At 40.4% G+C, this 27,757-nt stretch overlaps 1 protein-coding gene across 6 annotated transcripts in view; it reads left to right on the forward strand.

Annotated features, from left to right (window-relative positions):
• Positions 1-18,910: 18,910 nt before the first annotated feature.
• B4GALT6 (beta-1,4-galactosyltransferase 6) overlaps positions 18,911-27,757 on the forward strand; it is an 81,802-nt gene continuing 72,955 nt past the window's right edge. For 2 of the 6 annotated variants that reach the window (XM_081801450.1, XM_081801452.1), the window contains exon 1: positions 18,912-19,582. In XM_081801450.1, coding sequence (XP_081657576.1) covers positions 19,468-19,582 — 115 coding nt within the window. In that variant the 5' untranslated portion in view covers positions 18,912-19,467. Of the gene's footprint in view, positions 19,583-27,757 lie in introns of all 6 variants that reach the window. The other 4 variants (XM_081801449.1, XM_081801447.1, XM_081801451.1 and 1 more) reach the window with 4 other exon arrangements.

Consider the following 27,757-nt stretch of genomic DNA (forward strand, 5'->3'; position numbering starts at 1 on the left):
TACCTTCAAGTTAACATGTAACTCCACAAAGCCTAAGATCTTAATTTATGTACAAATCATACACAAAGTTCTGTATGAAAATCAAACAAAGGAATGTTACCCCAGATAATGAAATAATCCATGAATAGGCTGGTTCAACAATGCCCCAGTATGACATTGAAAGTACACTCTGCACTTTCTCTGCCTTATAGCCAAGTGTTACATACTATCTTTTAACGTACTCTATTGTATAAGTACTTTTATTATTCTCATTAATTTGTTAGAGTTAAGAAAAAATATCATATTCATATATGCTGAGTCACATATATTTTACAAGGCAGTAAAAAGATCTGAGTTTGAGGTCAGCTCTATTCTATATTCCCATCTATAAACTGAGAATAGCTATATTCATTTAGCGCCATATTTATTACTTGACTTTTGTCTTATTTATCTTATTTGACTGATGTGGCATTATGCTGTATCTGTGATTTTTAAATGACAATTTTATTTTTAAATGACATTTTAAATGACATTAAATGACATTTTAAATTTATGCCAAACTCTTTTGGGAGGTGAACAGAATATTACTATAGTTATAGCTATATTTAACTTTGAATGCCTATGTACATTTTTCTATACATCTCTTATATCTCTCTCAAATTGTATATTAATCACTAAACATGTGACTCTTTCCATGTCCCCCAAACTCTGGGCTACTCAGCCCAATTGATTATTGTGTGTATTGTACAAATGAGGTCTTTAGAGGTTGCTTAACTTTAATATGAAAAAACTCTTGAATGGCCATGGCCTGCATCCCTAAGCCAATTGGTTAATTCACAAATATGTATTATTGGTTAGGAGAGAGCAAAAAAGCCTACATATATGTCTTCTAAAGATGTAACCCATCATCAGTCTCAGAAAAACAAATCCAGTGTGTTTTCATACATTTTGTCAGTTTTTGTAAATATCCTAAATCCACTTGAAAATATGTTTGTTAATTTTTGCATTTATGTGGTCTATATACTTCAATAAATGCAATTTATTTTTTAAAAAGAAAGGAAAGAAAAGCGAATCCAAATGCCTGTTTATGAGAGTTTATATATTTGGAAAAGACATAACAAAAACTATACTAAGAATAGATACAGGACTTTCTTGAAATGAAAAAGATGTCCTATGCTCTTTTGTGAAAGATCTTGGTTTTGCTTAACCAATTCTATTATTCCTATATATCTTGAAGCCCTCTAGGTTCTTCATATTAGTAATTAATTGTAGAATTATTATGAATTATTATTATTATGTGTACCTGACAGTCTGACATATCATTTACCACAAAACTTTTCTAGGACTAGTTTTTTATATTCAGTTTTGTTGCTGTCATTAATGTTGTTTTTGCTGGAAACAGATAACAAAGAAGGATTAAAATTCTGGGGCTGGATACATGATTTATTATGATAGACAAAGTCTGATTGCCTCTTCTGAATCATAACGCACTGGCTATCAATTCCCAGAATAATATTTAAACCTCTTAACCCTGCTGATATGAAAAAGAGCCAATGCAAAGCAGTTGAGCTCAGAGCTTTACATATTTCTCCATATGAATTCTTAGACATCTGCAGAATACCTGAGTCAGACCTGTCCTTGAATACATTTATTTGCTTCTCCTCGAGTTCTATATATATCACACAGCTCCCCAGGCATCCTTAGAGCTCTAGCTGTTTAGGCTCACTCGTTTCTCAAAACTGGCTTGGTCTCCGACCTCAAATATTGCGAAAATCAGCATCCCTCCTACATTACTGAAGACTTTCTAGGGGCTTATGTTTTCCCAAGTCAGATTCTGCCCCAATTTCTGGTTTAGGATGAAATGCGTTTTTTTGTGTGTGTCTGTCTGGCTAACTGTAATTCTTCTTTATTCTCAGTCCTAAAATAGCCCAAACAGGAAACAGAGTCCTATCCTTTTAATCTCTCCCACCCGCCCTAACCACATACCATAAGTACAAGCAGTGAATATAGTTGGTTTTTCTGAAGGATTGAGGTAATACAAAACTGGGTATTAAGAGCTTGTTCTTAGAGTTCTGTGTCATTCTGGTCCTTTTTTTCTCCTTAGGTCTTAGCTATCCGGCATTTTCTGTGCCCTTTGTATCTCTCCTCAACTTCATCACTTCGTCACTGAGCCAGGCTCAGTCAGTAGAGCATGCACCCTTGATCTCAGGGTTGTGAGTTCGAGACCTACATTGCGGGTAGAGCTTACTTAAAAAAAAGTTCTTCCTGCTTTCTACTCATTCCTGGGTTCCCTTACCCTCTTCAAATTATTCTTAACAGTTTCTTTTTCTCTCTCCTCTCTTTCTTCAGCCAGGATGACCTACCAAGATGCTTGCTAAACAAGAGTGTTGTCCCTAAAAGAAATTCTGCCAGCAGCTAGTTTTTAAATTGAAAGAATAATATATGCGTAAGGTTACAAAACTGTCAACAGTAAAATAAAGAATGCAGAGAAAATATGATTTTTTTCCACCTCATACTGCAAAGACCCCATTCCCATGGTTGTCTTTCTCAAAGAACCCTCATACCAGATTCTTGAGTACATAAGTATAAGTATAGTAGCACTTTTCAAAACAAAGTGCTGCATATCTCCCATTTCCCTCTCCAGATCAACTCTCTACCTTTCTTTCCCTGCTCGGAGCTCCGTTATGGATCAATCCTCAGACTTGCTCACCTCTGGCTTTGTGTTGGAAGATCTAAGGGGAAGAGAGAGGTGGGGCCTTGGCCTGGCATCCTAGGTTCCCCTTGGTGGCTCTTTCCAATTACTTTCATTCCAGTTCTGGTAACTATGACTTTCTTCCATCTCTTCAGGTCTATTTGTGGTTATAATGCCTTGGATTATCTCTAGAGGTTTCTCCACCACACCCTCCCAAATTTATTAACAGTCTCCTTTGAGAACTCCTCAGGTTATCCAGTTTGAATGTGACCTGGTGGAATCCTAAAGATATAAATGGGACCACCATTTACGCAGTTTTCTGGAGCTTAGATGTCAGGATGTATCAACTCACATGAAATCTACCTTAGGCCTTTATAAGCATAGTATTGAATCACATATCACACTGCTGTAATTTATTTACCTGTCCCTGAATGTTGGCAGTTAGGTTATTTCCTGTTTACGACACTGATGCAAACATACAAGCTTGTGTTTATATTTTTGCACTTATGTACAAATAGAACTGCAGAATAATTTTTTAAAAAATAGTAACCACTGTACCAAAGCCTATAGGCACTTAAAATATTAGTAAATGCCAACAATTGCCCCCTTAGAGATTTGTATTAGTTTTGTACTGCCTTTGATAATATCTTGCCAATACAGTTAATTCTTTACCAAACCCATTAAGTGAAAGGTGGTATCTCATTGCCATTTTAATTTGCATCTTAAGAATTGTGAGTGAAAGTTTAACAACTTTATATTTAAAATTATTTTTTCCCAGAAAGCTCCTTTCCCCATCTCTTATTGATATATAAGTGCTTTTATTATATATTAAGGAAATTAATTCTTTGTCTCTTTCATGCATTTCAAATACTTGTTTTCAGATTATCATTGATTTTTAACTTTGCTTAGGGAACATTTCCAATGAAGAAAGTTATATTTGCTTAGTAACACTTCTCAACCATTTTTAAAAATGTCTTTGTTAGAAAGACCTTCCCCATCTTGAGACAATTGAAGGATTCTCCTTGTATTTCTTCAGTATTTTTATAGTTTTTACTTTCTATACTTCTATGTTTAAAACTTTGAACTCTGGAAATTTTCAGCATAAAAAATTAAGTAGATCGGGGCTCCTGGGTGGCTCAGTTGGTTAAGCGACTGCCTTCGGCTCAGGTCATGATCCCGGAGTCCCAGGATCGAGTCCTGCATCGGGCTCCCTGCTCGGCAGGGAGTCTGCTTCTCCCTCTGACCCTCCTCCCTCTCATGCTCTCTGTCTCTCATTCTCTCTCTCTCAAATAAATAAATAAACTCTTTAAAAAAAAAAAAATTAAGTAGATCTAGTTCCTTCCAGATGTTAGTATTATTCCTTCTCCTTTTAATGACTAATCTTGCCCACTTCCCATGACTTCAAAAATGCCACCCAATGCCACTTTTTTCAAGATTTTATTTTTAAGAAACCTCTATAGCCAGTGTGGGGTTTGAACTCACAACCCCAAAATCAAGAGTAGCATGTTCTACTGACTGAGCCAGCCAGGCACCCCAAAAATGCCACTTTTTATATATATTGAATTTCCATATTCATTTGAATTTAATTCTGAATTTCTACTCTGCTTTATTGTTTTGGCAGCTGAGTTTATTAGTTGTAGTAGTCTGTATTGATTCAATGTTCATAGCATTCCTCCACCATCATTTCTTCATTCAGCTCTTTGCTAGTTGAAGTTCTCTATACAGCAGATTTTTCAAGAAGGGGCTCATGGGAAGTATACTTTTTGACTTCTTCCACATTTGAAAGTATGTGTTGCCTTTATGCTATGCGTATAACAGTTTCTATGGGTATAAAATTATTGCATGACATTTGTCCCCCCTGGTGATTTCTGAAAATTATTATAGAATTCAACAACTTGGTAGAGAAGTCTGGAGCCAGTTAATTTTTTCCCTGTTGTAATGATTTGACCTTTTTTGCTCACATGTCCAGAAGACTCTTTTTTGCTGTTTACTGAGTATACTGATCAATGTTGATTAGTTTGTATTAATTTTTCTTCTGGGACATGGCATGAACTTTGAACATGTTGACTTAAGTCTTCAGCCTCCTTTAAGATGGTAGACCGAGTTCACATGACAGAGGCATCCCTTCCATTGTAAACACTTTGAAAAAATCAAAAAGAAGACTAGAAAAGCAATGTAATGGCTGAACTGAATATCAGCTGAGGCTCTAACTCAGAATGAAGCAGACTCAGAGATGAAGAGATGGAAAACTGAAAGACAAATTAAAAGACAGGCAGGGGGAATGGGAAGATCCAACATACACCAAACAGACTTCCTGAAGGAGCACCTAGAAAGAACGGGGAAGTAGAATATTCAGGGAGCTAATGACTGCAAATTTTCCAGAACTTAAGAAGGACATCACATACTGAATCCCTAACAGTATAAATAAGAACATATTTCAAACACATAATAATGAAACCACAGAACATCCCCAAAGAGAGAACATTCTAATAGTGATGAAGGGAAAATTATCTACTAAAGAATGATAATCAGTCAAATAGCAACCATAGATACCATAAGACAATAACCAGGGGTGCCTGGGTGGCTCAGTCGTTAAGCGTCTGCCTTCGGCTCAGGTCATGATCCCAGGGTCCTGGGATCGAGTCCCACATAGGGCTCCCTGCTCGGCAGGAAGCCTGCTTCTCCCTCTCCCACTCCCCCTGCTTGTGTTCCCTATCTAGCTGTGGGTCTCTGTCTGTCAAATAAATAAATAAAATCTTTAAAAAAAAAAAAAAGACAATAACCAATACCTTCAAAGGCTGAAGGAAGAATCACTGTCAACCTATAATTCTGTGCCAAGCTAGCAATCATTTAGCAAAATAAAGTCATATTTATACACACAATGATTGACAGCTTAATACCACAGACCCTTACTGTAAGGACTCTAAAGGATATATTTAAGCAAGAAGGAACATGGACGAAGATGAAACAGCTGATGCAAGAAGCCATGGTAAGAAGAGAAATGGGTAAAATATCTCAGAAAAAAATATGTAAGTATTAATCCTAAAAACAGCAACAACAATTTCTTTAAAAAAGACATTTGATGGGGTTTAAAACAATGAAAATAAAATGGTAGGCATGGCATGTTATATGGAAAGTAGGCTGTTTGGGGAGAAGTTAAATTGTTCTAGATCTTCGAGAAAGAGACACTGATAATTTTAGAATTACTTAAAAATAATAAAAAATTTAATATGTATGTTGAAAATTTGAAGGTAATCAATAGAGTTATAGAAACAGAATGTAGAAAACAGTAAAGGGGGGAACGTAATGAAATAAAACTTGATTAATCAAAATGCAAGATTTGATAGGAATAAAGAAAGCCAAAAAAAATCTATAATGAATAGAGCTATTCTTTCTTTTTGGTTTGTTCATTTATATTTTTGAATTTTTTTCTGTCGCATTTATTCTGTTTTCTTCTTCAGCAGCACCAAATGTGCATGTGATGAATTCTATTGCCCGTCTTTCATATCTACTTTTCCCTTTATTATTTCACTTTGCTCAGTTTTTTTTAAGCTTGTTATCTCACATTTCTGTGTTTTCAGCAATATCTGTTATTCTGTTATTTCTGCCCTCCATATGGATATGATTTTTGTGATGGCATTATTCTTCTCTTTCATTTTTCTCCTGAGCTCTGCCAGATTATTTTGCATCTGCTTTCTTGAGCCCTTGTATCTCTCTCTCTATATATATATCCCAGATAAATGTGTGTGTATAAAAATTCTTTGGAATTAAAAAAAAATTTATCTTGACCTCATTTATGGTATTATCTTTCTGGTATGTGGTTGTCTACCTTTCTTACATCATGTTCTTTTTCTTCTTGGTTTTCTTGTGTTTTATGGTGACCCCTTCTTGGCTATTTCTGTTTGGAATGAAGTTGTTCCCAGTCTGGTAGGAGGTAAGGGCCAGGGAGTGCCCCTGCGGGTCAGCTGCATTATAGGACATTGTGGATGAAAGCTGTTTTACTACTTTGCCCTGTGGCATAATTCTAATGCAAGTTAGGAGAAGTTGCACTGGTTTTGCATGAACCTCCATGTGATACAATTTTCCACGATATTTACCTTTGACTTAGCTTTCACAACCTTCAACGTATACAAAGTGGCAGGTTTTGCTTCCACAGGATACATTGATAGCCTGCTTCTTAGAGAAATGGTGAGCCTGTGCTTTGCTGGTTGAATACTTCCTCTGCCACATGGTCAATAGAGGGGAGAGAAGCTCCTTAGGCAGCCTAGACACCACCTCTCCTTCCAGAGGAGATGGTGACTGTTTTGCTGCTCAGAGGCCCCACCACCGAGGGAACTGGGCGCTCTGAGAGCTGTCCCAATGGACTGAGTAGGGATTCGCTTATAGCATTCTCCGTGACTGACGGACAACATTCCCAGGCTTTCTTCGTATATCATTGTTCAGAATTTTAGGTATTTTCTTGCATCATTGAGGCTTTTTCTTGTACTCCTTATTATTTTCAGTTGATTTCAGGGAGAAGAGGTGGCAGAGCTATTTTTACTTCATTGCTTTAAACTGGAAACCACCTTTTGCCAGCCTCGCTTTTAATAACAAGTCACCTCCTGCTACATGTGTACTTTTATTGTTTTAGCCCCTTTCTCTGTAGGAGTGGAGAAGGGCTTACCAGAAAGATTTTTCCTAAAAATAGGGAAAAGTCACTCCCATCTTACTTTAACAAGACTTCTAATTCATCAGATCAATATTCCCTCTCCACTGTATAGCCTGGTTCTTAACACATGAGGAAGGCTCCCAAGAGACTTTAATGTTATCTTACAAGCAGACCTGGAACTCAATCAAGAATATTTAAAGTTAAATATCTTTATTAATCACAATGCAATTCGTATTGGTAAAATTATTCCACTGATAACAGTTTAAAGACATATGGGGTCTGGGGATGATTGGTAAGCCACACGTGGAGGGGTCAAATTTATTTGTTATTTTGTATTATCAGTTTCACATTGAATGCCCATTGTTTTGATAAAGTGGGATTTTAGGTTAAGCTATTTTTATCATACAGCAAAAATAGGGAAATTTTTTATTGAAGTTATTCTAAGAAAACTTACAACAGGACCAGAAACAAAACCAACTCAGTAATAATTGCCAGTTGCTGCAAATGATCTGCGTGAACAAAAGTCCTATTCATGCTTTTCATTTGACCAGGGATATAGCCAAGGGCTCTAGGGCTCTGAAGTCACTTCACATCCTCTCCTTAGTACCTTGGCTCTCTCAACACACTGTCGAGCCTGGAGAGACTTGAGCAATCATTCCCCACCTAGTATACCATAGTCCTGAGGAGGATGGTGTGTTCAAAGTTGTCCAGTCTTCCCTGGACACATCTATGTTCTGGGTAAGCGAAGGAGTATTACGCTTGGTGCAAGCAATAATGCTTCCACCTAGGAAGGCAAGTGTTGTTTATGAGTGCTGACTTTTTCTACCTCAGACGTTTTAGCGAACTAGTCTAGAAATACTTCCTATTTACTTTACCTCTTCCTGAAGGAAAGACTTTCTTTATTTAAGGATAGATTAATCTGTTTTTCTCACCTTGACAGTTAACCATATTTTTCATGCCTTGTCAGATGAAGAATACTAGAAATATTAATTGGCAGTGATAATAAATATTATAGTTAGGGAGTTGTCCTTTGCTTTGGAAGCAAATTTACTGCTGTGTGTCCTATCTCAAACCGTCTATTTTTGGAATAAGTGATTGTAACTCTCTAACCTGGTCATTCTCCAACATTCATGGTCACAGTCAGAGAGAATCCACATCTTTATAATACTGAATTCCTCTTTCCATTTCTTAAGTCTTCTTTTTGGTCTCCATTTTTCTGGAAGCAAATTTATTTTAATAAAACACTTGATTTTGAATAGGAGTTGCGCTCATTTTCAAATTGGCCCTTATTTTAGAAGCTTTGCTTTTTTGTTTAATTAATTAATTAAAAAATTTTTTTTCTGAGAGAGAGAGTGCGAGCAGGGAGGGGCAGAGGGAGAGACAGAATCCCAAGCAGGCTCCACACACAGCGTGGAGCCCAAGGTGGCCCAAACTGAGGACCCTGGGATCATGACCTGAGCCAAAGTCAAAAGTCAGACGCTTAACTGACTGAGCCACCCAGGTGCCCCTTTTGTTTATTTTTTTTAGAACAGTTTCAGGTTCACAGAAAAATTGAAGGGAAGGTACAGAGATTCCCCCATATACCCCTGCCCCCACCTGCATAGCTTCTCCCATTGTCAACATCCCCCACCACAGTGGTACATTTGTTACAAGTGATGCACCTACAATTGACACATCATTATCACCCAAAGTCCATAGTTTTTACATTAGGGTTTGCTCTTGGTGTTGCATATTCTATGAGTTCGGGCAAATATATAATGACATATATCCATCATTCTAGCATCATACAGAGTATTTTCACTGCCCTAAAAATCCTCTGTGCTCTGCCTATTCATCCCCTTCCCCCTCCCAACCCCTGGCAAATACTGGTCTTTTTACTATTTTCATAGTTTGGCCTTTCCAGAATAATCATATAATTGGAATCATACAGTCAGTAGCCCTTTCAGATTGGCTCTTTCACTAGGTAATATTCACTTAGTAATGCATTAAGGTTTCTCTATGTCTTTTCATGGTTTGATTGCTCATTTCTTTTCAGTCTGGGATAATATATTCCATTGTCTATGGGCTGGTTTTTGTGTGGACCTGTTTTCAACTCCCTTGGATAAATATCAAGGAGGATGACTACTGGATTGTATGATAGGAGTATGTTTAGTTTTAGTTTTTGCTTTTTAGAGAGGGAGAGAGAGGGGAGGGGGAGGGGCAGAGGGAGATGGAGAGAGAGAATCTTAAGCAGACTCCACTCCCAATGCAGAGTCGGACATGGGGCTCAACCTGAGTTAAAATCAAGAGTTGGATGCTCAACCGACTGAGCCACCCAGGTGCCCCTGGATTTTGGCCATTCTGATAGGTGTGTGGTATCTTGTTTTAATTTGCATTTCCCTAATGACATATGCTGTGGAGCATTTTGCATATCCTTATTTGCTATTTGTATATCTTCTTTGGAGAGGTGTCTGCTAAGGTCTTTAGTACATTTTTTAATTGAGTTTTCTGTTTTCATATTATTGAGTTTCAGGAATTCTTTGTAAAATTTGGGTAACAGTCCTTTATCAGATGTATCTTTTGCAAATATTTTCTCCCAGCCTGTGGCTTGTCTTCTCACTCTCTTGACATTGCCTTTCGCAGTGAAGAAGTTTTTAAATTTTAATGAAGTACAGTTTATCCATTATTTCTTTCATGGATCATGCCCTTAGTGTTCTAAGAAGTCATCACCATACCCAGGGCATCTAGGTTTTCTCCTATGTTATTTTATAGGAGTTTTATAGTTTTGCCTTTTACATTTAGGTCTCTGATCCATTTTGAGTTAATTTTTGTGAAGAGTATAAGGTCTGTGTCTACATTTTTTTTTTTTTTGCATGTGTATGTCCACTTGTTCCAGCACCATTTGTTAAAGACCATCTTTGCTCCATTCTATTGCCTTTTCTCCTTTGTCAAATATCAGTTGACCATATCTATGTGAGTCTATTTCTGAGCTCTTTATTCTGTTCCACTGATCCAGTTGTCTCTTCTTTTGCCAATATCAAACTGTCTTGATTACTTATGGTAAGTCTTGAAGTTGGGTAGTGTGGGCTTTCCAACTTTCTTCTTCTTCTCCTTTAATATTGTGTTGGCTATTCTGGGTCTTTTACCTCTTCATATAAAGTTTAGAATCAGTTTGCCAATATCCATAAAATAACCTGCTGGGATTTTGACTGGGATTGCACTGAATCTATAGATCAAGTTGGGAACTTGGTAGATCAACTGAGATCTTAGGCTGGATGTGGGTATTTCTCTTCTCCCACGTGGAAGGCTAGAGCTGACTGGCGTTGGGAATTTCCTTTCCCCTAGGTCAGTTAGGCTCTGATAATGCCCCAGCAAGTTGGGCTGTGGTTAACTCACAGGTTAATATTTGTGTGGGATAAGTTGATTGAATTTTTCCCATTTTGTAATATAATCAGGTACATTACATTTCCCACTTGCTACTTGCCTTTATGATATTTTCAAAGATAGAATATGCTATGTGTATAACAATACATTTATATATTTAATAATCTATCATATTACCCTGTTAATAGGGTTTTTCTCTGGGTGCCATCATATGTTAATAGGGTTATGCTCTGAGTGCCATCATATGTTTAACCCATGAGGTACTAGGGGACTACACTGCTAACAAATGTAACCAGTGAGTGATATCCCAGTCATCCTGAGATGAGTGGTTCTACAATGTACATTGTTTTCTCTGCTCTAGCTTCTCCTGAATTTTGAGTTCTGGTAAATAATTTTGACATAAATCGACTTCCAAAGTTATGGTGCCACAGTGCTTTACCTACTACAAAGGAACAAGGAGGGTCAGAAGCTAAGTTAGAAGACAAATTTTCTGGTCACTTGTGATGCTTTCAAGGAAATGCTTGAGGAAGCAGAGAATAAAGAAAATTAGGAGATTGGTAGAAGTCTTTTTTTAACATTTTGAAGGATATATATATATATATTTTAAAGATTTTATTTATTTATTTGACAGAGAGAGACACAGCAAGAGCAGGAACACAAGCAGGGGGAGTGGGAGAGGGAGAAGCCGGCTTCCTGCTGAGCAGGGAGCGTGACGTGGGGCTCGATCCCAGGACCCTGGGACCATGACCTGAGCCGAAGGCAGACGCTTAATGACTGAGCCACCCAGGCGGCCCTTGAAGGATATCTTAAACATTGCTAAAAATGGAGAGGATTGAGAAATTGCTTCAGTATGATACTTAAAATACTTCCCCATGGGAACTATAGGACCTCATATAACTAAGCTCAGTTAGAGCTCTGATTCCTAGGCATGTATCTCCAGGCTAAACTGGTTAAGTGCGCGTATATTGTGTTCATTGGCTCTTTATTGATCTTCCCTATTAGATCTAACAGGTTTTCCAGTTAATGCTTTGTTTGGTGGTCACAAACCTATAAATAGCAATATTTTTTCTCACTTTCTTTTCACTGTTTTTACCTCTTCATATTCTCATCCAAGTGCATTGCCTAATTCTTGCCTGTCCATGTCTTATTCATGATTTGAATGAGGATGATTCTACATTAATCATAAGGATGCCTCCTGGTCTTTAAAAAACAAGAACAGGGGCACTTGGGTGGCTCAGCTGGTTAAATGTCCAATTGATTTCAGCTCAGGTCTTAATCTTGGGGTCCTGAGTTCAAGCCTCATGTTGGACTCCACAGTGGGCAAGGAGCCTGCTTAAAAAACAAACAAACAAACAAACAACCATATCCTCTTATCTCTATTTTATGAAAAGTTTTAACATCAGAAATTGCTTGATTGTATCAAATGCTTTTCTAGCCTTTATAGGAGGATATTGTATGCCAATACATTTTGAAAAATTGGCTCAATCTTGTTGTTAGTCCTTAGGAAAGTGAATATTAAAACCAAAATGAGACACCACTATATTCAACCTGAAATGCTAATATTAATAGGGTTGATTACACCAAGTGTTGGTGAAAACGTAAGGAACTTGAACCCTTAAACACTATTGTTGGGAGTGTAAGCTGGTAAAACCATTTTGGAGAATTGGTTGCCATTATATTATTTCTGAAATCTGAGCATGCCCATATCATGAAGTCAAGAATTTTGACTAGTAGGCATATAGCCAACAGAAATGCACAAATTTTTGTTTATAATGTGTGCATTATACTAGTTTTATTTGTAACTGGATCAAACTGAAAAGCAATGTTCATTAACAAGTAACAGGATAGGTAATTAAATTAAATCACTTGAAAATGATATAAATTTTTTTCTTTGGCCTAATATGTTGGATTATGTTAATAATTTGCCTAATGTTGCTAGGTTCTTGCATTTCTGGGACATTCCTTCTTGGTCATGGTGAATTGGTATTATTTGTACTTTTTAGGCTGAAAAGACTGGCTTCCATCTTTCTTTTGGTTAACTCTGACATATTTAAATTTATGTTTTTACGTCCCTTATTACAGTGACTTAAATCCTTCCGGTGACTATGAACTTGTGAATTTTAGTTTAAGTCAGGATGTCAACATTCCCAAATTACCTTTTCAGACACAGAAGCACTGAAATCCTTTTATCAAATTTACCTGAATCTTCTTTCTCACTTCAATATTTAGCCATTTAAACTCTAAAACTAGTTACCCTGCCCCCTCCCCACCCAGGGTGATTTAGTCATTAAAAGAATAGATGGAGAAAATCCTCTGAGCCTTGTGATGTTAAACAGGATAAAAAAAAATGGATAGACAATTACCTACTAATGTCCTTCATTAAAGGTTATTCCGTATTTTAAATTCTATTTTTTTATTGCTTTTGGCTGCCACAGGAATAAGATTCTTGATACGATAGAAGAACACTTTAATAGTACACTATCTTTTATCTATGCATTTTATCTTCTACTTTTATGATTCATTCACCTATGAAGATGGCTCTTTTGATAAAATGCTCTGGGTAAGTTAAGGTGAACCAACTTGTACTCCTTGTTACACTACCCAGAGGAATATATGTAATTATGTAAAAGGTTAAGAGTGTGTTGATTTATTCATTCAATAATTATTTATTGCCTTGTTTTTATACAAGGTTCTGGGCTACTACTGTATATCAACAAAATAGAATAATGTTCAGGAAATGATTTTTTCAAAAATTAAATGGCTGAGGATGGGCTATTTTGACTACAAAAAGCAGAATCTTTCTAACTGTGTCAAGTAACAGGAGTGGTTTTCTTTTTTCCTTCTTTTTAACATGGATGTGTGTATCAGTAAGAAAGGTATCTCTCAGAGTTACTCAGGACTGACTACGGTTTAGAATTCAAGGCAGCTCTGGGGATGTGGCTATTGTTTTGTCTGTTTAGTAGCCAGGTTTAAGGACTCTCTCGAGGGCTGGGTTGCTCAGCTGGTATGTACAAGGCCCACATGTCCTATGCATCTGGTTTATATGTGTGCTGATACTTGGATTTCCCTCAGCTTTCAGGGGGCTGCATGGGACCTGGGAGATGGAAACCTCAAGCAGGAAGAGGAAGCCTCCTACGTCTACCCTGATGGGTGCTGAAATCACATCCCTTTCCATGGAAGGCACCAGGCGCTACCATGTATGTGACTCAGCTGCTCTTTCAATCTCCTGTCTTGGCTTTTCATTGTCTGTTCCCCAACCTTTAATGTCCGGTTTTCCCAACAGAATCTAATTCCATCTGCCATGGGCAGAGGATTTTCTCCATCCATACTTAGCCTGAGGGCTAAGTCAGGGGCATGGCCTGGAAGCTCAGAGTCTCTTTAAGGCAAAACTAGCCATCTGTTGAATAAATCAACATTATGCTGAGAAAAAGAAGGGATAAAGCAAACACAATCTATTAATTTTTCATTGTGACTTATCAGTTGCTTGAGCCAGACAGAGGGGCTTTAACTTTATGTACCACGTAGTACAATCAATATACTTTGTGACACAGATGTCGGAGACAAAATCAGTAAAGATAGTTTGAAAGATGGAGAGCACCTATTTATTTCTAGAAAACTTTGCCCTAATAGGCAAAGCAATCCCTGTGAAGACGGGAGCTGGTGTGGTTTGTGGAAGGGACACTGGAAGGCTGCTAACATCTCAGCTCTCTTTTCCCAGCTCTGCTGCTACCTCATTACCATGTGAACTCAGGCCACACACTGTACCTGACTGAGCTGTAGTTCCCTCATCACAAGTGACATAATAATACTTGCTAAATGTATGCCAAAGGGATTTTGTGAAAATGATGGGAAGGTGGTTTGAATATGCTATAATGCATTCTTATGATGAGAAAGAATGATTTTGGATTTCAGATGCAAGGGTTATGCAGTCTGAGAGGAGTATGAAATTGGGGCAACTGCTGAAGTAGGGATTCTTATCACTCCAGTGGTTTTCTTTTTAAATTTTAACCACAATACAGTATTATTATAAAGTTTATGTTATTTCATATACATACGATTATTAAAGTCTGGCTTTAAAGTGATTATGTTTGCTCTCAAATGTAAGACATTCATTTTAAAGTTTCTTTATTATAACCTAAATAAGATATAGGGACTAATGTTTTTTTCTCAGCAGAACTCTAATTATATTTATCATGGAAATCAGTGGGAAATGGGCTTTATTTAAGGGAAGTTTCTGGGGGCATCTGGGTGGCTCAGTCAGTTAAGCATCTTGACATTAGCTTGATATTAGCTCAGGTCTTGATATGAAGGAGGTGAATTCAAGCCCCATGTTGGGCTCAAAGAAAAAAAAAGGTTTCTGTGCCACAATAATATTTTGGAATATTTATTCCATTTTATAGCTCATGCCAATGTCTAACTCTTATACAATTTACATTTCAATTACGTAAATAAAAAAAAAATTCAACTGTCTAAGCACAATTCATCAACCCAACAATTTTCTTTAAATGAATCTCAGGTGCTGAGACCCTGTGTTTAAATATATAAAATTACTATATTTAATCAGTGATTGTAATATGGAGGTCTGAACCCTAACTAACCATAAAAGTGAGGTTTAATGTGCTTTCTTTCATTCCTTTCCCCCCCCATCCAATTTATAGGGAAAAAAACTTACTGATTTTTATACTACCAAGGTTGTGAGCAAATCCAAAACACTTCATGGATATTGTTTATCCTCACTCAGCACGGACCAAGTATAATGTCATTCACCTCATCAAACAAGTACATTTTTCTTTTTTGTTGTAATCACAATCTCAGTAATATATTTCTGATTAACATAAATAGAAAACCATTAGTTAAAACTTAACTTACTCAATTTGATACTGAAATATTCAAGAGCATGGGGGCTCTCGTAGACAGAAAACAGTAAAAGGAATACATGATAGTAATAAATATAGAACAGCAATTAAATGAAATTCACTTGTGTCTTACTATTGTATGTTTTGTCTTATTATTATAAGTTTAAAGTCTTGTTGATATTATTATTATTGTTATTTTTTAAAGATTTTATTTATCTGATAGAGAGAGACACAGCGAGAGAGGGAACACAAGCAGGGGGAGTAGGAGCAGGAGAAGCAGGCCTCCCGCGGAGCAGGGAGCCCAATGCGGGGCTCGATCCCAGGACCCTGGGACCATGACCTGAGCTTAAGGCAGATGCTTAACGACTGAGCCACCCAGGCGCCCCAGTCTTGTTGATATTATAAAACTAAACTTTGATGTTATAAAATGAAACTTTCTGCAAGGCCATTCCTCTGCTATGGACTTTACCTGGCTCCTGAGGAAGTATCAGTTGATAATCTGGTTTGGAAAGATTTGGTTAGCGTTCCTTGAGCTCTGAGTATTTCATGGATTTTGGCTTTACAAATGGGCTGAGATCCTGAGGCATCCTTCAGACGGCTAGAAACTTCATGGGTGACCCAGTAGGAAATTTGGTTTTTAAACAGAAAGAGACCAGCATCACCCTTAGTGTTGGCAGAGTGTGATCTAAAAGAGAGATTAAAAAAAAATTAACAAATATTTGAATTGTGCTTACTAGGTACCAGGCTCCCCCAAACTCTTTAGAGGCATTAACTCATTTAATTTAACACTTACAACAACCTTAATAGGTAGTATGATTATCTTTGAGGTCACTTGATCAGAGAGTGATTGGGATTCAACCTCAGGCTCCCTGGCACCAAAGGCTTGGCTGCCTCTGTGACTAGTGATAAGAGTGCTAATGGGTGTGCCAACTGAGCTGGTTTTCTGGTACACTGCTTTACTCCAGGGGAGAGCCAACCAGTCTTTTTCTTTTTTTTTTTAATTTGAAAATTTTTTTCTATAATTGATTTTTTTTTTTATTGAGGTAGAGTTGATATATAATCTTACATTAGTTTCAGGTGTACAGCATGGTTCAATATTTGTATATGCTATGAAATGATGACCACAATAAATCTGGTTATCATCTGTCACCATGCATAGTTACAATTTTTTTTTCTTGTGATGTGACCTTTTAAGGTTTACTCTCTTAGCAACCAATTAGTTTTAACAAGTACTGTGGTGAACTTGAGAGAGTAACCATGGCAGTTGTCTCTGCCAGCCAGGCACATCTATACACAGATGTCAGATTTCTTACAATAAGATTAATAATCAATTTCTACAATGTTAATACTTCCCTCTTAGTTACATAATAAACTTTCCTTATAAAAAGCCAGCCTTGCCTGAGACCTGGCCATTGCTAAGCCAGCATGGTGGCTGAACTCATGGGAATAGAGTGATGAAAAGTCAGCAGGGTCTGAGAGGGAAACTCTTTGCTTCCAGACCATTCATGGATTTCTTTCTTTTGTATAGGTATTTTTTTTTTTTTAAGTGTGGTTAATTTTCATTTAAAATTGCTCCATTTATATTTCACATTCCCCTTACGTATCTAAAAATGTTACAGAATAGTGTCATTTCCTTTCACATTAAATATCCCATCAGCCAGGGAATTCCAAAAAAACTAAATATTAAAAAATGAATTTGAACTTGGCAATTCCATTCAGTCAACTGTCTAATGGGATATGAGGAAATCTCTTATGTGCCAAACATAGTGCTTGGGATTTTACACAGTTACCCCATTTAACTCCATACACAGCCTTGCAAGGTGGTCTCACACCCATCATTTGAGGGCTGCGTAGAGAGGCTTGCAGAGGGTAGTAGCTTGCCATGAATTTCACAGTTAATGAAAGACCGTAGTAAATTATAAATCCAGGTGTTTCAGCCTCCATGTAACATAGTACTATTTAAGAGACGATCCAAGGTATGGGTATCTTGCTAAGAAAGTACCAGATTTGCTGGCAATCAAGTGATGGGTCAACTCCACTGCATCTGGAAATACTGAGCAAATAATGGAGGTAGGGGGCATCTAGCCACTTCCCACATGATTAGCTGAACCACCTTCACACTCACGTTGGCAAACTGTGAGATAGCTAAACTAAGGCTCCGGACTAATTTATTCAGCTAGCAGGAAGAAGCAGTTTTTGAACAAAGGGGAGACCAAGGCCTAGGAGTGGAATTAAAACAATTTGCCTATTGAAGCCGGTTGGTGCTGCAGTACTGAACGGCCAATTGGCTGCACAGAAGTCTTTTCCGCCCCGCCTGAATGGATAGAGCTACTGTAGGACTACCCAGGGCTCTACCTTCAGATGAGAAGGCGAGTCCCATTATAAGGGATATATGTAGATCCGTAACACATCCTGGCAGTATGTTTCTGTAAGAAGTACGGGATGGAAGGTTTCATTAATCTGGGACGAAAAAAAAAATCTTGTTCCCGGAGCGTGTATTTTGGGAGGAAATTACACCATTGAAGTCCTCTCCTCGAGATACCCTTTTCCCTCCAGGTACATCATCCTGCTTTATCGATCCCTAGGAGGGAGTGCGTACCCGGGGCTCAAGACCTGTGCCTCGGCTCCGAGCAGCGCGGCTGGCGCTAGGGTCCCGCGGCTGGCGGGGGCGGCGGTGACGCAGGAGGCGGCCGCGGCCCAGGTCGCTGCGCGGGGAGGTGGTGGGGGGGAGGAGGGGGCAGGTTGCTCGGCGCGGTGCGGCGCCGGCCAATCAGGAGGCGCGGTGTTTGGGGCGAAGGGAGGGGAGAGGGCGGGTGGGGGCCTCCAGGTTTTCTCGGGTGCCCAGGCAGCGCCGCCTGCAGTTTCGAGCACAGGCGCGGAGCCCCGCGGGGGTCTCCGGGCGCGCCCGCCGGTCCCGGTTTTCCGCGGCTCCCCCGCCCTTTCAGGCCCGCCCCCTTCTGCGACCCAGACGCGGCTCCGACGGCGTCCGGCCTCCTCCTCTTCGGACTCCCCGGCTCTGCCCGCAGCGCGAGTCGCCCGGCCGCTCAACGCTTGGTGTCCGGGGGCGGAGTGGGGGCGGCGCCGGCGGGGGCGCCTCGCCCTGGGCCGGCGGCGGTAATGTTGCTGCGGTTGCCGCCCTTGCGGCCGGGCGGGCAGCTGGCCGTGGCAGGAGCCGGAGTCGGAGCGCGCTCGCCGCTAGCCGGGACGCCGCCCTCGCCTGCGCTCTGCTCCCGCGGCCGCCGCGGGGCGCCGGGGCCCGGCGCGGCATGAGGAGGAGGCTGCGCGCCCGCGAGCGCTCAGCTCCTCGGCCCCCAGGGCCCCCGCGGGCCCCCGCGCGTCGCGCGCGCCGACTGCGGCCCCGGCGCCCACGCTAGCCCCGCGCAGGCACGAGACGCCGCGGCCGGGACGAGGCGGCGGCGCAGGCCTGCCGAGCGCGGGCGGGCCGCCTCCTGAGCGCCGGGGCTTCGCGTCCAGGACCCCGGCGGACTAGGGGAGCCCGGGCGTGCTGCAGTTTGCTGCCCCTCTCCGCAGGGGCGCCGCGGCGCGCAGCCCGCGCCTCTCCCCACCTGCAGCCCCTCCTCCCGCCGCTGCCGGGCGGATAAAAGGCGCGTCCTTGCCCTTCCAGGGCCTCCTCAGGTCCAGCGGTCCCCGGCCCTCCCCTCCCCGCGCCTTGCCTCCCTTTTCCCTCCTCCACCCCTTCCTCTTCTCCTCCCGCGCCTCCCCTCCCCCGGCTCTCCGGCCTCCCATTCATTCCGTCCGCTCCCTCCACATTCCTCCTTCCCGCTCTGGCCCTCTCCCCTAGGTCCTCCCCGCGCGGACCCCATTGCAGTCTCGGGGTTCTTAGCACATTCATGGAAGTTTAGGGCCTGGATGGTGCCCCCAAGTCCGGCCTGAGAGCGCAGCCTGAGCTGCTGGCCGGGAAGAGGAAGATGTCTGTGCTCAAGCGGATGATGCGGGTCTCCAATCGCTCCCTCCTCGCCTTCATCTTCTTCTTCTCCCTCTCCTCGTCCTGCCTCTACTTCGTCTATGTGGCTCCGGGCATCGGTAAGCACCGAGACACACCCTCCCTTCCCACGGTCACACCGAAGGAAATGCAAGATCTTACTTATGGGATTTGGAAGGTGCATAAACAGGGGCCCCGCAGAAAGCATTTTATTTGAATTTCAGACGTGTCAGATAAACTGCTCGGGGCATGGCTTTGGTACGTGAGTTTCGTTTGTGCCGGTTTAAATAACTTAAAAGACTGCATTAAATGGACGTAGCAAAATTAGGTGTGGTGACCCCGGATGCCCTGGTCGCTTTCTTGAGTATTCATGACAGCTTTATTCATTTAATATCACGTCTTTAAGCCTAAACTCGATGCTTAATCGTAGTTTTATTCAAACACCCTCAGATATAATAACTGGTTTAAAAATATGAAGGAGAAACCAACACCAGGGAATGTGATTGAGTTCAAGAATGTATGTATTCTTGTGTTCTAGGTCACTTTTTTAGAATGGGGTCAGTGAACATTTGTGCCACACTTCAGGAATTTTTAGGCGATGAGTTTTCTTGTGAAAACAGTGCTCCATTCTTCAGTCTGCTTTTCAAGGATAGGTAGACTCTGCTACCTGTTAGGATGATTTCTGAGATAATATAATGATTAAAATGACAGTTACACAGGATAGTTTGTAGTTTAACATTTTAACCTATTTATCATATTTTGGGCCGGATATACTTTTTAAATCTACTTGAATTGGCTTATTTAATATTCTAATTACTCAGTCCCCTTTGGTTGAAAAGGTGCCACTCGGGCATTCTAATGAATAAAAAATAAGAACTTCATATGGATATTAAAACACATCGCATCTCCAAAACTTTTTCTGAGTTTTTCCTGGTTATTATGTGTTTAATGTTAAAATATTTGTGGTATATATTTAATGTTAACGTATTTAGTGTAAAGTGTAAGTTTAATGTTCCCTTAGTAATAGTGTGTATCTCCTGTTATTTCTTTTTAGACACTAGTAGTCTTTTGAGCCAACCATTTCTCCCTGGGTCAGCCAAAAATGTATGGCCTCTTATACAGTGAAAACACGTGCAGAATTTTGAGATGGAATTAGTAGCAGGGCATTGTCTTGTGTGATAACAGATTATTGTAATGAATTGCAGGGGAGAAGGAAGATGCAAACCTAGTGGAGACTGTTGCATTTCCTAGAACAGAATTACTGTGTGACTTTTTCTTGATTAAATTTTTAGATTCAAGTAAGATGTATAAACTAAGGTAACGATGCTTGAGAAGACATAAATTGTTGAAACCTTGATGTATTCCAGAATAGGAGTTTGACGTTAAAGTTCAAACAAGTATGAATATTTTAAGATACTCTTTTTCTTTAATGCAGATTTTTCTTTAGGCAAAATAAAAACCCCTGGAAGCCTGTAGTAGAAATGACAGTGGTAGTTCAGTGGACTTGAGAGTAGTTAGCCAAATTATTTGGCTGGCTTTTCTTAAAGTCCTCTGCAATTTTGGCAGTCTTATAAATTAACTCTTCATTCTACAGCCGTTTTTACTTTGTCAGGTAGCTCTTTAAAGGTTGGAAATCTTTGGGTGATGTTAGTTAATCAGACATTCAACTTTGAAAGGTTTTGCAGAAAAAAGGTTTTTTGCAGTTAGGTAACAATGTTTTCACCCTCTTGGTATTTTGGGTAACTTGTTGAAGTTGTGTTACTCAAAAAGTTAACCAAAGGAAATCAGAATTCTGTTACTTGGTAGTCCTCCTTTTTTTTTTCTTGGTGCATCAATATATTATCTGTAGATTCTTAACATTCAGTTTATACGAAATACTAATACGTTTTTCTCACTTATGTATAAGTTTAATGTTTGCCATAGAATAATCACTGATATGTCATAAAAATTTGGCAACTTTCTTATGGCAATTAGGTTGACACGGTTTAAGCTACTGTTTTTGTGGGTCTTAAAATTTATAACTTAAAAAAATTGATTAAAGCCAGTAAGGAGAATGAAAACCAAAACTTATAAAGTGCTATCAATTTGTTAAGCTGTATCTATTTCCCAAAGCCAGTATTATTTAGCAGAAAAAAAAGTCTCCTTATTTCTCTTTTATTGGGAAGCAGTTTTCCAAAAATCACGTGTTTGCCTGAAAGCTCAAACTTTATCATTGGCAACAAATACTGCCAGTTTTTGTTTTTGTTTTTTTGTTTTTGAAGTGCCTGGCTCACTTCGTTCATTTTTGGGAAAATGTAGGTCAAATACAGGAGTTTAAATAACCAAATTTGTCAGTTCTTTAAAGTGAAAGTGATAGTTTATGAAAAATATGGCTAGTTCAGCTCATAATGCAAAATCAGTGCACAAGTTGATTTTCAGGATAACCATAGTACATTGGTGTGCTACAGAAATGCCTTATGTACGCTTCCCGTTTCATTACAGATTTCTTCTTAATGAGATATACCCCAAACTAACTAAATTCTTATAACTAATTTACATTAGATGTACAGAGAAACTTCTTGAAAGATTCATCTTTACATCTTGGGGCAAAACTTTCTTGTGACTAAAATATACATGGTGTAAGAGAGCACTTTTTATTTATCCTAAATAAATGTTTCAAATGTCTTCTGTTAGAAAGTCCATATTATTCCTATCCACATCAACCTGTTGTGTAGACATTAATTTTGTTTTCCTACATTTTCTGTCCAGAGACCTATTTTTGTCATGCACCTTCCCCCAAGCAGTCCTTCTCTCATTTTTAGTCCCTCTTCCTTAGCCTTCTTCACCTGTGTTTCTCTCTCCCTCTCTCTTCCCTCTAAGCAGGCAGTACCGCGCAGTTGTAGACAGCGTAGTCTGTTTAGTTTTCAATGTTTTCTCATGTTCAACAGTTTTTTGTCTATTTCAGTGTTAGTCTACAATGAGCCCCATCAAACTCAAAGCTCATTATTTTAAGAATAATTTGAGGGCACCTGGGTGGCTCAGTTGGTTAAGCGACTGCCTTCGGCTCAGGTCATGATCCTGGAGTCCCGGGATCGAGTCCCGCATCGGGCTCCCTGCTCGGCAGGGAGTCTGCTTCTCCCTCTGACCCTCCTCCCTCTCATGCTCTCTGTCTCTCATTCTCTCTCTCACAAATAAATAAAATCTTAAAAAGAAAAAAAATAAAAAAAAAATAATTTGAAACATTTTCTTTGAAATTTCTAATTCATGCAGGAAACACAGGGATAGTCTTTATATTATGAACTTTAATAACAAGGGAAACTGGTCTGCAGACACCCACCCCCACAGGAAGGCAGATTTTTCCCTAGCCCACCTGGTACAGTCAGGAGCCATTAGTTGTTTCTCGTTCTCTTTCACCTTTGTGCATGATTGCAAAAAAATGAGTGCAGTTTCCCCCCAAGGTCTTGACATGGCTGGATTGAGAGTGGAATTCCATTTAGTGTTTAGTTTCCAGTGCAACTTCCAACACAATATAATTAATTTTCCTGCTAAAGCATCATAGGAGAAGATGAACTTATGACTTATGAGTTCATTCAGCAAATACAAGTGGAGTATCACAGATAGGCTGGACATTGAAGATAGATGACTAAGACACAGTTACTTCCTTCATGCTACAATGGGAGGAGCACCAGGAAAGAGCTGTAGCCAGTCCTTGGAACGCCTGCATTGTGGAGTGAGGGCTGGTTAAGGATTTCCAGAGGGAGCGGGCCATTGAGGATGAAGATTTATCTGGACTAAGCAATGGGACAGCATGGCCAGCATGGTACTTAGAAAATAGGAGTATTTCCATCTGGCTACCACTTAGGGTATGGGGTGGCAGATCAGCCAGGTTGAGAAAAAGTCTTGGGACTCCCCTGCCCAGCCTAGTGTTTTGGTGTTGAGGTCCCTAAAATTCCTGGCAGAAGCTGGTCTTAACTCACAAAGGTTTATCAAAGCTGTCTATGATTAAGAAAAAAGTTGATGTGCCTATAATCAACGGGTTAGTATTGTGGAGAAGATTGCACAACTCCATTGGGAGTGGGGTTTCACATCTATGTGACTCACCAGAGGTTTTGACCTTTCCTAGATGTGCTGACAGACCGTTTTGTTCTTTGAGTAGAGGTGGAATCTGGTTGGGGCACTTTGGTCTGGATTCCTATGGGCCCTTTAAGGAATTACCTGGCAAGTGCTTTGTTATTTGGGCCTCTAGGCAGTTTGTGCTCTGCTGGTATTGGTGTAGCTAATGGGTGGTCAGGGTGTGTGGGTATGTGTAAGGGTAGGTGTTAGGGGAGAGGGTGGCTTAGTTAGATCCTTGCTGAGAGTGCCCTGACATTTTGCCTGGGTTTCTCTTGGCTAGCTCAGAAGGTGGCAAGTTGCCCTGCAGCTTTCTTATCATAGCCCTTTAGCCTCCTGGCCCTGGCTGGGTGAGCCTGGTTGTGTTCTTTTTGAGCTGTTACAGTTTGCTTTGTGTTTCAAAGGTCCTTTGTTTTTTTTTCCTCACCAAGTTCTCTGACCTACATGGCTCCTTTCAGGGGTTCTTTTGATTTGGGTTTCTTTCCTCTGGGCCTTCCTTTGCCGGTCACTCATCCAATGCTCAAATTTTTGTCCTGGGAGTAGTAGAAAACATCAGAAGTTTTGAAAAGGGGAATGATGCAACCCTTTGTTTTACAGCATTTCTTTTAACATGGAGCATGGTGATAGAGGGCAGAACTAGCGGCAAGGAGACCAGGTAGGAAGTTATTTCAGTAGCTCAGAAGATTAGAACCTGATCAAGGTCATAGTTGGATCTGGGCAGAGTTGAGCGGATCGGAGTAGTGACATTAAAGGAAAGGGAGAAGCTATAAGATGATGCTTGTATTCTAGCTTAGACAACCAGGTGGCTGGTCGTAGGGAGTAGAGAAAGGCATGTGCTTGGAGGGAACTATTTTGGTTTTAGAGAAATTGAGTTAGGATGCCTGTGGGATATCCAGGAAGAACTTGTCAGTAGGTAGGAAGATGGACATAAGGACTTGGAGCCCAGGAGAAATGTCTGACAGGAGAGAGATTTGGCTGTTTTCAGCAGGTAGGTGAATGGTCCTTACTTATTTCTCTCCCAACACACCTGAATGATAAAACTAACTCTGCAAGCAGAAGTGACTCACTGAGTCAGTTACTCTTAACGTGGGATGATAGGGGTTAAATCAAAATATAGAGGAGGCCCAAGTATACTTTGAAAAGTTTCCCAGGAGACTCTGTTACCCTTTTCATTCCCCAGTCCCAAATAGGAAGTCATTGTGGTTGCCACCATGGGAATTTTGGGTGGCCACTCAAGGAGAGCTTGTGGAAATTGAAGAGAAGGTAGCCATGGATGCAATCTAACAGTTTAGGGCAAGTGGAGAAATAGGAACAGGAAAATGAAGGGAAAGTGAGATCATATGAGGGAAGTGAGGCCTTTGTGAATGAATGAAAGAAAAATGATGATTAGCAAGACAAGTGTTGACATGGGTTAATGCTTGGAAGGAGAATTACCAGTTTGGTAAGTAGGAGGTCCATGACAGCTACTCCAAGAGCAATTTTTGTTTTGACTGGTCAGATAGCCTTGAGTTGGGTAGTATGTCAGAGGTCACGTGAAAGTGCCTTATTTAGTGGGAAGTAGGGCAAAGCAGGATCTAAGGAGCCTTACAAGATGGGAAGACCTGAGCTTACAGAAAGGTTTAAGGACTGAGGACAGGGTTTGAAGATTTGAGAAAGGGAACAGATTATGACATGTGATCTATCTAGGAAGACTTCGTTTCTTTTTTCATACAGCAAATGTTTGTCTGCAGAAAGCGCTATGGTTCAGCATCGAACAGGATCCACATGGTTCCTGTCTTCATAGATCATATGGACAATGAGAAATCCTCACAACTGAAGAATAATGTTCTAGAGTAGAAATACCATTTGCTATTTATTGTTGTGGGGTGGCACTAAACCGGTTTAGGTATTATGGAGAAGATGAAGCTGAAGCTGAGGCCAGAAGCTGAAATTAGGTAATTAAAAGATTGGCTTGGGGGAAAAATATTTTAGGCAGGAATGGAAGATTTGAAGGTTCCCTGCTTGGCGGGAAGCCTGCTTCTCCCTCTGCCACTCCCCCTGCTTGTGTTCCCCCTTTCGCTGTGTCTTTCAATGTCCAATAAATAAATAAAATCTTTTAAAAAAAATGTTTGCAGTAGCTAAAATTAGACAAATATGGAGGAGGAGATTGAGGGAATTCATACTTGATTAGGTAGGTATCTGAGTTATCTGTTGAGAGTGAGGGGCTCAGTTTATTTGACCAAATCTTAGTATAGAGTGAACTATTTCCTAACCTAAGTTAAGAGATTTGGTTTCTGCCTTGGTCCACACTAGAGTAAAGAATTGTTGAGTGGCTGAATGTTTCTGATTAAATCACTTCTCTTGGTATGGCAGCTCCTTTGTTCTCTTACGACCTGACTCATCAATACCATTGGGATGTTATATGTTAGATACCTTGGGAGAATATGGAGGGATGGGTTGGGAATTAGAAACCGTAGAGAAAATTGGTCAGTATGTTAGTTATCTGTAACTTTGTGAATTACCCCAAAATGTAGGGGTTTAAAAGAACAAATATATTATTATCTCATAGATGCGGTGGGCTAGGAATCTGGACATGGTTTGGCTGCATGCCTCTGGTTCAAGGTCTCCCACTAGGTTACAGAGTCTTGAGTGTTGATCAGGGTTGTGGTTCACCCATGTGGATTTGGGCAGGATTCAGTTCCTTGAGGGTTGTTGGACTGAGGGCCTCAGTTCTTTGCAGGTTGTTAGTTGGAGGCCTCCCTCACTTCTTGCCACATGGGCCTCTCCATAGTGCAGCTCCTGACCCCATCACTTTTGCCATATTTTCTTTTCTTTCTTTCTTTCTTTTTTTTTTTTTTAAGATTTTATTTATTTGAGAGAGAGAGTAGAGCGAGAAAGAGAGCACGAGCAAGGGTGAGGGGCAGAGGGAGAGGGAGAAACAGACTCTCCACTGAGCAGGGAGCCTGATGCAGGCCTCGATCCCAGGACCCCAGGATCATGACCTGAGCTCAAAGCAGATGCTTTACCGACTGCGCCACCCAGGCATCCCTGCCCTATTTTCTTAGAAAAGAGTCACTCAGTCTAGTCTACATTCAAGGGAATGGGAGGCATTCTTAGAGACTTCTGACCCTAGTCAGATTGCCATTCTTGAGCACCATATGTAACTCAAGCTATATTGGTTCAGTATAAGTGAATCTAAATCCTGTGGACTTGTGGGAAATGAGGTATTTTTGGAGGAAAAATGGATTCATTGAAATCTGACAATGCTAAATACCATTCTTCATGTTATCCTTTCATGAATAAATTTGAGGTCTATTAAACAACATGGCAGAGGGGTGCCTGGGTGGCCCCGATGGTTAAGCATCTGCCTTCAGCTCAGGTCGTGATCTCCAGGTCCTGGGATCGAGCCCCAGGTCGGGCTCCTGGCTCAGCAGGGAGTCTGCTTCTCTGCTTCTCCCTCCTGCTTGTGCTCTCTCTTTCTCAAGTGAATAAGTAAAAAAAACTTAAAAAAAAAAACACAACATGGCAGAATACGAAAAGTGATATATGTATTCTGCAGGAGTGTTTATCATACTGCCTTTTAATGTTTATGAAAGGCAAAAAAGCCATGTCTGTGGATACTTTTAAAAGAGAAACGCTTAATCTAGGTTTGTAGTCTCTGTATGGTAGGTGTGGTAGGTATTCCAAATACTAGTTGGAATTTAGCTGGGAACTGAATGGGTTTTTCTGTTGAGGCAGTGTTATATAGGGTGGATAATTTCCTAACCTATCCCGTGGCCAGCCTGTTTATCACAGAATGTACTACAAAGCTTATCAGGGCACTTGGGTTTGTAGACCTTCAGCTCTGGTAGTCAGAGCTGTGGCTGCCGGTCTCCCCACCAGAGCCTCTAGGTTTGATCCTCTGTTCAAGGGTGCGGGGCCACGGGAACCTTGGACACAGAGGCCGTGGTGTCTGTCTCTGGAGCCAAAGCAAAGAAGTCCCAGGAGAAAGATTCCAGATGTAGCCGGCTGCCTTGTCCACTGTTGGAGCTTCATAGAGTTGTCCCTGCCACACCCCCAAGCCCCATGCTCATGGAATAATAGCCTTGTTGTAAAGAGAGAGAAGGCAAGACAGCCTCCCAACGATTGTCATTTGCCCCAGTCTCACGTGTCGTTGTCGGAAGAGCTGAAGTAGGCAGTTTTTTGGAAGAGCTGAAATGTACACCTTG

Source organism: Leptonychotes weddellii, chromosome 13, assembly GCF_054177405.1.
Source record: "Leptonychotes weddellii isolate Sample4059 chromosome 13, ASM5417740v2, whole genome shotgun sequence".
NCBI classification, from domain to species: domain Eukaryota; kingdom Metazoa; phylum Chordata; class Mammalia; order Carnivora; family Phocidae; genus Leptonychotes; species Leptonychotes weddellii.